At 57.2% G+C, this 10,524-nt stretch overlaps 1 protein-coding gene across 1 annotated transcript; it reads right to left on the minus strand.

Moving 5' to 3' along the window:
* Positions 1 to 2,162: 2,162 nt before the first annotated feature.
* LOC134057636 (uncharacterized) lies at positions 2,163 to 10,042 on the minus strand. Its single transcript, XM_062514609.1, has 8 exons — positions 10,007 to 10,042; positions 8,546 to 8,617; positions 4,927 to 5,018; positions 4,244 to 4,315; positions 4,057 to 4,139; positions 3,496 to 3,603; positions 2,866 to 3,031; positions 2,163 to 2,336 (listed from the first exon to the last, which is right to left on the minus strand). Exons 1-8 carry the CDS (start codon positions 10,040 to 10,042, stop codon positions 2,174 to 2,176), a joined length of 792 nt encoding a protein of 263 aa, XP_062370593.1. The 3' UTR covers positions 2,163 to 2,173.
* Between the last annotated feature and the right edge of the window lie 482 nt (positions 10,043 to 10,524).

The following is a 10,524-nucleotide window of genomic DNA, read 5'->3' on the forward strand; positions in this document are numbered from 1 at the left end:
CTGGCTGGCACCACAGGTCCCCAGGCCCTCTGCTGAGCCATCCCTCCCCTACAGTCAAGTTTATTCTGCCAAACTTGTCTTTTCTCTCCAGTCGACCACTAGGACCACAAGAACACATTGTCCTGAGGATGTCAAGATGCCTGCTCTTGCTGGAACATTCCTGTTGTGTGACAGCCCTGGAGGCAGAGCGGGCACGTGTAGGGATGTGGGCTTGTAACCCTGGTGCCAGCTGTTCTGCACACATCAGAGCTCCTGGGACACTGCCCGGCCCGGGAGTTACAAAGCGTCCTCAAGGAATCCCCATGCGTTAAAACACACAAATTAGCATGGGATTTTCAGTTGTTTCACAGGTAATCTTTCAAAAGGCCTAAACAAGTCTCACATGAATTGTTTCTCTCCCTGGCATGTTCAGTTCCACCCCCCACATGCCTCTCCATCATCCCAGGGCAGTGGCAGGAGGCGGGTGCTCACGCGGAGCCCCGTACTGTGGGGAGAGCGCGGCACAGACCAAGCCCTGCCGCCCGGGATGGCCGCAGTCCCGGGACAGCAGGGCGGGCAGCCAGGGGCCGGCCCGGGGCTGCCCACGGCTCCTCTGGCACCGCTGCCACCCCCCGGCCCTGGGGCTGTCTGTGCTCCCGGCTCCACGGAGGCAGGGCCGGGGCCGTGGCCCCGGGGAACACAGGACGGCATGGCCCGGCACGGCAAGGATCGGCACAGCTCGGCATGGCACAGCAAGGCACGGCATGGCTGCTGCCCCTGTGCCACGGCGGCCCCAAGCCGGACAGGCAAAGGAGGGACTGCGGGAGGGACTGAGGAACACACCCCGTCCCCTGCGTGCCTCAGAAGAGACTCCAGGCCCACCGCGTGCAGCAGGAGGGACACAAAGCTCCGGCACGCTTCTGGGAGCCCACAGCCCTGTCCACATCTGAAATGAGACCCCAAAACCCCCTCATGTGCCTCAGGAGAGACCCCAGCACCCTGCACACCTTGGGAGAGAGCCCAAACCCTCTGCATGCCTCACATGGGTTTCTAGATCCCTTGTACGACTTACTGGGGACTCCAGTGCCCTCCATAACTCAGAGGGAACCTAAAGCACCCCTGTGTCTCACAAGGGACCCCAGCCCCCCCGTGAACCTTATGAGGGACTCCAAAGACCCCACGAGCCTTACAGGGAACCCCAGCCCAGTGACACCAAGTGTTCTGACCTGGAAATCAAATGTGGTTGCAGCTGGGTTGTGCCTCAGGATCGATGGCCCTTCCCTTCCCTTCCCTTCCCTTCCCTTCCCTTCCCTTCCCTTCCCTTCCCTTCCCTTCCCTTCCCTTCCCTTCCCTTCCCTTCCCTTCCCTTCCCTTCCCTTCCCTTCCCTTCCCTTCCCTTCCCTTCCCTTCCCTTCCCTTCCCTTCCCTTCCCTTCCCTTCCCTTCCCTTCCCTTCCCTTCCCTTCCCTTCCCTTCCCTTCCCTTCCCTTCTCTTCCCTTCCCCACCCTCAGGAGCAGCCCCTGTGCATTTCCCTGGATTGGTGATACCCCATCACTTTGGTCCTGTCAAGTATGTGCTGCTCAGGGAAGACCTTTGTTCTGCCTGCTGACATTGCTGGTCAGGCTGTGTCCCTACACATGCTCTCAATGCCTTCCCTCAGTTCCTAAGCATGCCAATGGATGAGGCCCAGGCCCAGATGATGCCATTGAAGGAGATGTGCCCTCAGCCCAGGGACACTCAGCATGGGCTCCCCCAGCCCCTCGGAGCCCCGCTGCTGCTCACAGCAGCCCCTGCCTGGCTCCTGCCTGCCCACACCGAGGGCATCCATGGCTGCTCCTGGACATGGAGCTCAGCCAGTGCTGGAGCTGTGTGGGCTTAGCTGGTGGTAGCACCCGGACACTGGGCTGACAATTCCATCTCTTTATTGGGATAAAACAATGGGCCATCACCTACCCAGGCAGGGAGTGGAGGGAGGGGGCAGGGATCACCTTCAGGGCTGTTTAGAGGGCAGGGCCAGGGGGCTTAGGGGCAGAGGAAGGACTGTGTTGGTCTCAGCTGGGGAGGGAGGGTGCTGGGCTGCTGCTGAGGTCTCTAGAACAACATGGGAATGGGTTGGGACATGGCAGAGGGAGATCCTAAAAGGGAGTGAGGGCAGCTTGGAAATACCCATGGGGAGAGGAGATGGCAGTGGGATCTAGAGGGTAATAGGAGGTTTCCTTGTAGATGGCCATTTTGGGGTCCACTTCTCAGAGCCGTTGTGAGGGCAGCCCAGGCCCTTCTTCCTGCTGGGGGAGCCGCTATAGCTGTGTGAGTGTGAGCTGTAGCCGCCGTCCATCATCTGATGTCCAGAGGTGCTCCTGAGGAGAGAGGAGTGTCTGAGGCCCCAGCTGCCGGTGGCACACAGGGACCCTCGTGCACAGCAGGGCCCAGAGCTGGCAAGGCTCCCCAGCACGGCTGGAGCTGCTGGCACACCTTGGCCCAGCTGGACAGCTGCCCCTCAAGGCCCTGCCGAGCAGGGGATGGCTCTGGGCAGGGTCCCTGGCCAGGAGCGGGCCCCAGAGCGCGTCTGCCTTTCAAGGGCAATCTGCTCCCTGCTCTTTCTCCTCCCCACCTTGCTCTGCCTCTGCCCGCTGCTCCTGGGGCTGCTCTTGCCCACGCAGCCTCAGTGGCAGCCAGCACTGCCTGCAGCCCCAGCGGGCTCCAAAGGACAAGGCCCAGCAATTAAGAGGCCAATTAAAGCACTGGGCAGCAGCACAACCCTCAGCACAGTTATGTGCACAACCACTGACCATCCACAACTCCACAGCAGCCTCCCTGCGAGTGTTTCCTGTCTACAAGCAGCCATCAAATGAAGATGTGTGTAGGGCAGGGAAACAGAACACTCACCGTTTTCTCTTGCAGCAACACCAGATTCCAACACAGCACAACATGAAGACAAGTTCCCCGCCAGCCACAATGGCAATTAACTCAAGCAAACAGCGTGTTCCCTGGCAGACAGCGCTTCCAGTGCCCTTCTGGGAGCTGGGAACACGTCTTGAGGTGTCGGCTGCATCTGTGGGAGCGATGGGGAGCGTGAGCCCGTGCTGTGCTCCACTGCTGAGCTGGCAGCTCGCTGGATACGGCCAGGACATTCTCTGTTTCCCCCAGAGATGGGGCCTGCAGGCACCTTGCCATCCCTTGGCACAGGCTGTGCCACCCAACACAGCCCAGAAGGCCGGGAGGAGGAGAGCCCGGGGCCAGTGCAGCTGCTTGGGCAGTCACTCCTTCCAGGGACCCGGGCCAAAGCCATCCCTGAGCAGCCACTGCCAGCCCCGACCCTCCCTGCCCCGTGACAGCTCCCCCAGCCCAAGGGGACAGAGTCAGGCCCTGTCAGGACACACTGGAGCCCTGCTCTCCTCTCTGCCCTTTCCCCACCACGGGCACCCCTAGCAGCCCCTCCCAGGTTTCGGGCACTGTCTCCCATGGAGGGACACCAGCAGGACTGCTCAGCCTGGCTGAGCCTGGCACAGCAAGCACCTTCTGTGGGGCTGCCTGGCATCTCCTCCCTTTGTGTACTGAGGGCTGGCTTGAAGCCACTGCTTCCTGCAGGAAATGGTGCCTTCAGCAAGGTCTTTTGGTCCATCTCTGGAGAAAGGAAGAGACACAGCTGGATCAGATGCAGCCATTCCCCGTTGGGGAGGGGGCATCTTCAGGAAGCAATACTTGTTAAAGACATGGAGAAGGATCAGGAAAATGGCCAGGTGTTGGGGTTGCCACAAGGCCCTCCTTTCTCCAAACAGCCACCCGTCCTGATACACCCTAAGACCAGGAAATTGCAGGGATCTCAGGGTGTGAATGGCCCATGGTGCAGATTGGGCTCCCTGTCAGCTGATGGCAAATGCCTTCCTGCAGAGTCTGCGGAGAAGCTGCAGCCAGCCCAGGCTGGGAAACAGCCCTGCAGGGTGTGACAGCAGCAGCAGCGGGGCTGAGAGGCTGCCATGGATCCCTTCCCACTGTGCTGGGCATTGCGTGTCCAGATGTGGAGAGAAAGGCCCCAGCTGCTGAGTCTCAGGAGAAGGCTGAGGGAAATGCACCCACCACGGCGTCTCTCCAGGTCACTCAGCATCTTGTCCAGAAGTTTGGACGCCTCCAGGGACTTAGTGTTTCCTGTAAGTTTGTTCCTTCCTCTCGGAGGACCTTAGGAGAAAGTATTGCAATTTTTCCATGAATGGATCCCACAAAAGCAGTGCTCAGCCTGTGGGGTCAGTGGGGACACACTACTCACCCCTGAGATGGGAGCTGGGTTTCGGTGCAGCAATCAGCAAAGAACCTGGGGAAATCCTCCTTGCAGACACACCTGTACCTCAACAGCCACAGAAGATTCCGTAAATTGGGTCTTGACAGGTTGTCAATGATTATTCTCTGAAGGGATGCTGAGAAATTACCTGCAGTAGATCCCAAGGGCTCCAAACCACCTTCCATCCCAGCTGCTGGAGATGGCTTCCTAGCATGCTCATCTAGAAGGGAGCACAGATGAGAACCATTTCCATGGTGTGCTGATATCCCCTTCTGCCTTAGGGAACTGGGCACTGCAAGGGCATTCAGTAAGGCTGAGGGAGCCAGATGTGAATGGATACAGCCAAAGCTGCAGAGGGGAGTGGGGAGCTCTGGGCACGCTCTGGTCAGTACACACTCTTTGCAGACCCTCTGCAACATCCCTGGCAGGGAGGTAGCAGAGAGGGCAGCACAAGGCTGAGCAGGGATCAGGCCCAGAGGCACAGCAATTACCTCCTGTGACTGTGCCTGGCATGGCCTCCCTTCCTGCAGCAGAGGCTGCAAATGAGCCACTGCTCCCTCGGGAAAACTCAGCCTTCAGCGCAGGCTTTCCTTTCATCACTGGAGGAAGAGACAACTGGATCAGATGGAAAAATTCCCCATTGGGGAGGTGGCACCTTAAAAAGGCAATACTTGTCAAAGGCAATGACAAGGATTAGGAGAAAGGCCAGGTTATTAGGGCTGGTCAGGGCCTCCTTCTCCAATCTGCTGTCCCTCCTGATAAGCTGGGAGACCAGGAAATATGAGGGGTTCTAAGTTGTGCATGGCACATGTTACAGACTGGGCTTCCTGTCAGCTGATGCCAAATGCCTTCCTGCAGAGGCTGGGGAGAAGCTGCAGCCAGCCCACGCTGGGAAACAGCCCTGCAGGGTGTGACAGCAGCAGCAGCAGGGCTGAGAGGCTGCCATGGATCCCTTCCCACTGTGCTGGGCACTGCGTGTCCAGATGTGGAGAGAAAGGCCCCAGCTGCTGAGTCTCAGGAGAAGGCTGAGGGAAATGCACCCACCACGGCGTCTCTCCAGGTCACTCAGCATCTTGTCCAGAAGTTTGGACGCCTCCAGGGACTTAGTGTTTCCTGTAAGTTTGTTCCTTCCTCTCGGAGGACCTTAGGAGAAAGTATTGCAATTTTCCCATGAATGGATCCCACAAAAGCAGTGCTCAGCCTGTGGGGTCAGCAGGGACACACTACTCACCCCTGAGACGGGAGCTGGGTTTCGGTGCAGCATTCAGACCAGAATTTGGAGAAATCCTCCCTGCAGACACACCATAACTCATCAACCACTGAAGCTTCTGTCACCTGCTTCCTGCCAGGTTGTCAATGATTATTCGTTGGTGGGACAGTGAGAACATACCTGCAGGAGGTCCAGAGGGCTTCAAAACTTCATCCTGCCAGGCTAATGGAAAAGCCTTCCCAGCAAGCCCATCTAGAAGCCAACCAAGAAAAGAAAATATTCCATTGTGCATCAGGGCTGGCTGTGGCCCTGGGCTCGTGGCAGGGCTCCCACTCGGGGCTGCTCCTGTGCCCTGGGCCTCTGGGCACTCAGGGCAGCTCCAGGAGCAGCTGCAGAGGGAGGGACCTTGGTGCACGAGTCCCGTTTCCCAGGGGCTGGGAACGAGCTCCAGAGGCCTCGAAGCCGAGGCGCCTCCAGCTTTGGCTGCTCCCAGGCTGTGCAAGGACAGGCCCTGGGGGAAGAGCTGCTGCCACACAGCCCTGCCGAGGGCTGAGCCTGGCACAGCAATTACCTCCTGTGCCTGTGCCCGTGCCTGCAATCGCCTTTCGTCTTGAAGCAGGGGCTGCTGATGAGCGACTGCTTCCACTGGGAAAAGCTGCCTTCCACAGAATCTCTATGTCCATCTCTTATGGAGAAAGGAAGGGAGACAGCTGGATCAGATGGAACTGTTCCCCATTTGAGAGGTGGCATCTTCAGGAGGCAATACTTGTCAAAGACATGCAGAAGGATCAGTAAAAGGCCCAGGTGCTTGGGGATATCACAGGGCTCTCTCTTGCCCAAACCTGCACCTGTCCAGATCTACCCCAAGACAAGGACATTGCAAGGATCTCAGGGTGGCCCATGGTGCAGTTTGGGCTCCCTGTCAGCTGATGCCAAATGCCTTCCTGCAGAGGCTGGGGAGAAGCTGCAGCCAGCCCAGGCTGGGAAACAGCCCTGCAGGGTGTGACAGCAGCAGCAGCGGGGCTGAGAGGCTGCCATGGATCCCTTCCCTCTGTGCTGGGCAATGCGTGTCCAGATGTGCAGAAAAAGCCCCCAGCTGCTGAGTCTCAGGAGAAAGCTGAGGGAAATGCACCCACCACGCCCTTTCTGCAGTTCCTTCACAATTGGTTCCAGGATGTCATTTGAATCAAGCGATTCCTTCAGTCCTCTAAGTTTGTTCATCCCTCTTGGAGGACCTTAACAGAATGTCGTTCCATTTCAGATGAATGGATCCCACAAAAGCAGTGCTCAGCCTGTGGTTTCAGCAGGGACACACGACTCACCCATGCCCTGGGAGCTGGGCTTGGGTGCAGCAACCCGACCAGGAGCTGGAGAAATCCTCCCTGCAGACACACCTGTAACTCAACAGCCACAGAAGCTTCTGTCACCTGCTGCCTGCCAGGTTGTCAATGAATATTCCTTGGTGGCACAGTGAGAACATACCTGCAGGAGGCTCCAAGGGCTTCAAAACTTTATGCAGCCAAGGTAATGGAGAAGCATTCCCAGGAAGCTCACCTGGAAGAGAGCACTGATGAGAACCATTTCCATGGTGTGCTGGGATCCCCTTCTGCCTTAGGAAACTGGGCTCTGCAAGGGGCTCGGGTAAGGATTTGGGAGCCAGATGTGAATGGACATGGCCGAAGCTGCAGAGGGGCCTGGGGAGCTCTGGGCTGGCTCTGGTCATTCTGCCCACTCTTTCCATGCACTCTGCAACATCTCTGCAGGGGCAGCTGGTCAAGCCCAGGGCTTGTTGGGACACTCTCCCTCCCTTCCTGTGACATAGCCCAGCACAGAACTGGTCTTCTGAGTGCCAGCCCCTCCCAGGTTTTGAGCAGTGTCTCCCCCAGAGGAACCCTAGTGGGACTGCTCAGTACCCGAGTGCCCTGAGCCTGCTCGGGATAATTCCTCTGGGCTGTGCAGGTCTTGTGCGGGCTGTGCCCGCACTGCCAAGCAGCAGAGATGGCAGCTCAAGGCTGAGCAGGGCTCAGGCCCAGAGGCACAGCAATTACCTCCTGTGACTGTGCCTGGCATCGCCTCCCTTCCTGCAGCCGAGGCTGGCACAGAACCACTGCTTCCTCCGGAAAACTCAGCCTTCAGAACAGTCTTTCCTTTCATTTCTGGAGAAAGGAAAAGGGACAGCTGGACAAGATGGAACTGTGGCCTACTGGGGAGGTAGCATCTTCAGGAGATAATGCTGGTGAAAGTCATGAATAGGCTTCGGGAAATCAGATGAACTTTGGGGTGTCTCTGTAGGGCCAACACAGTCCCTCTTCTAAACTGCCACCCCTCCTGATGTGCTGGGAGAGAAGGAAATTGCAGGGATCTCAGAGTGTGCATGGCCCATGGTGCAGTTTGGGCTTCCTGTCAGCTGATGCCAAATGCCTTCCTGCAGAGGCTGGGGAGAAGCTGCAGCCAGCCCATGCTGGGAAACAGCCCTGCAGGGTGTGACAGCAGTAGTAGCAGGGCAGAGAGGCTCCCATGGATCCCTTCCCTCTGTGTGGAGCACACCATGTCCAGATGTGCAGAGAAAGCCCAAGGCTGCTGAGTCTCAGGAGAAGGCTGAGGGAAATGCACCCACCTTGTCCTCCCTGCAGCATTTCCTTCAGCATTTGCCACATGCCTTCGGATGGATCCAGGGACATCTTGAGCGCTGTGTCTCGGATATTTCCTGTTGGAGGTCCTTAAAACAAAGTAGTTCAATTTCCCAGGAATGGATCCCACAAAAGCAGTGCTCAGCCTGTGGGGTCAGCAGGGACACACTACTCACCCCTGTGATGGGAGCTGGGCATGGGTGCAGCATCCAGGCCAGAATTTGGAGAACTCCTCCCTGCAGACACACCTGTAACTCAACAGCCACAGAAGCCTCTGTCATTTCTGCTGCTCTGCATGGGCAGGACTGAGCCACAGGAGCTGTGAGGGGATTGCACAGGGCGAGGGCACACACGTGCACGGCTCTGTCCTGGCACATGCAGCGATGCCCCCCTGGCCCAGCTTTGGGCTCTGAGCTGGCAGCTCCCCCAGGGGGAAAGGCCTTGACCTACCCTCACCATCTCCCAGAGGCTCAGTCCTGGATGTAGGTTGGGATGCCAGAGCACCTTCCCCAACAGGTTCATCTGCAAAGAAAGGCAGGACAGAACAGCTCCCAGCACTGCAGGAGATGCTCAGGCTGCCTGGGGCTGGCAAAGGAGCCCCACAAGGCACATCCCTGGGCACAGCCCTGGGCCCTTCCCTTCCCTCTCTGCTCTTCTCCATGGCTGCACACAGCACATGGAAGGACACACTGGCATTGTGCATGGGAAGAGGACTGACAGCTAAATGCTCCTTCCTCCCACTGACAGCAATCCTGTCGGATTACTCGGGGCTCCAGAATTGAGTAGGGCAAGGATTGCAGAAACCATCAACCCGGAGATGATCTTAAGGGAAATGGGACACGAGTGAGCTCTTGCCACATTGACACTGCTTATTTTGTCAGGAAGAGGAAATTGAGAACTTGCCTCCAACATCCTCCAAGAACTTGAAACCATCCTTCACTAGGACATCCAGAAAACCCATGTCCTGATCCCCATCTACAAGGGAACACAGATCAGAACCATTTCCATGGTGTGCAGGGATCCCCTTCTGCCTTAGGGATCTGGGCGGTGCAAGGGGCTTGGGTAAGGCTGTGGGGCCAGATGTGAATGGACATGGCCAACACTGGTTGTTCTCTCCCTCCCACAGAGGAAAGCCTCCCTTGAGAGGTATGGAAAACCATCCCCAGCACTTCCTGGGGAGAATGAAGCACTGTCCCCAGAAAGGGGAGCCAGGCCATGGGCTCACCTGCTCCCTTCACTTGCCATGGAGCTGCCTGGGCAGCCCTGGCAGGCAGGGTCACTGCCAGGAGGAGCAGGAGGAAGAGTTGCAGAGGAAGGCCCATGGTGCCTTGCCCTCTGCCAGTCCCACAGCTCTTGCTGCCACCACTGTCCTGACACTGCTGTCCCAGTGTCAGCACCACTGCCGCCGCCGCTGCTGCTGCTGCAACAGTTGTGGTCTGGGACTGACTGGTCGGTGGCTGTGGTGCTGTGCAACCACAGGGCTCTGGCACATCTGTGACCTCAGATGCTGCTGTGACCTCAGCCTGATGTCACCCCAGAGCCTGCTGTGAGCTCATGGCCTTTGCTATCCCCCCAGAGTGTACCCTCATCAGTATAAATGGGCTACCCTGATTGTAAACGTTTTTCTTGATCAATGGGCCATTGCTTAGGAAGACTTTTGTTTTGCCTGCTGACACTCTTGGTCAGGCTGTGTCCCTGAACATGCTCTTGATATCTTCCTGTATTAATGGGGATCAAAGAGACACATATCCCCCTATGCATCTAAAGAGATTGCTTTCTTATAGAAATCATCCCCCCTTTATACCTTTAATCTCAACCAGACACAACCAAACCTGTAGAGAAGATGGGCACCCATTGGCTGGCTCAGCTCTGCCCATGCATCTTTTGCCCCAGTCTGCTTCCCATTCATACGCTGTCCTCACGTTCCTCCTCATAACTGCCTCTCATTCTGAATGGCAAGGGAGGAGTCAGTGCTAACTTGGGAATCACCTTTGGGAATATCAGCCTGAAGTGGAGGATTAACAACAGCCAAGTAGGGATTTGGGGAAAGGTCCTTGAGAGCCTGAGCATCACTCTCAAGGCCAGGGTACTGACAAGTCTGTGGGAGGCCAGGGAGTCGGGGGCTCTCCTGCGCTGCATTGCAGTTTGCCTGGCACAGACTTTCCAGTGCAGGGGACAAGGGGTTTGGATCAGGGGATGGGGGGCTGGGGGGGTTCGTTTGAGCTTTTCCTCCACTTTCCATTCCTCATCTAACACCCACCGAGCTAGCAGAAATAATGGTAAGAATTTAGCAATCCAGGCATCCCCTTTATTTGTTAACTCTGTCAATCTGCTTCCAACAGTATCCCAAAAAGGAATGGTTGGTTTTGCCTCGGGGGATACCCTTGGAAAGCAGAGGAAAAGCCATTGAACAAACTGTGCTAACAACC

This window comes from Cinclus cinclus, unplaced genomic scaffold (assembly GCF_963662255.1).
Source record: "Cinclus cinclus unplaced genomic scaffold, bCinCin1.1 SCAFFOLD_139, whole genome shotgun sequence".
Lineage (NCBI taxonomy): Eukaryota > Metazoa > Chordata > Aves > Passeriformes > Cinclidae > Cinclus > Cinclus cinclus.

Coding starts and splice junctions, on each gene's coding strand:
- LOC134057636 (XM_062514609.1), bottom strand. CDS start 10,042: ATGAGAGGCAGTTATGAGGAGGAACGTGAGGACAGC. Junction 8,618..10,006: donor AGGAGGAACGTGAGGACAGC/GTATGAATGGGA, acceptor CTTTCTTTGCAG/ATGAACCTGTTGGGGAAGGT. Junction 4,316..4,926: donor CTTGTCATTGCCTTTGACAA/GTATTGCCTTTT, acceptor GTTGAGGTACAG/GTGTGTCTGCAAGGAGGATT.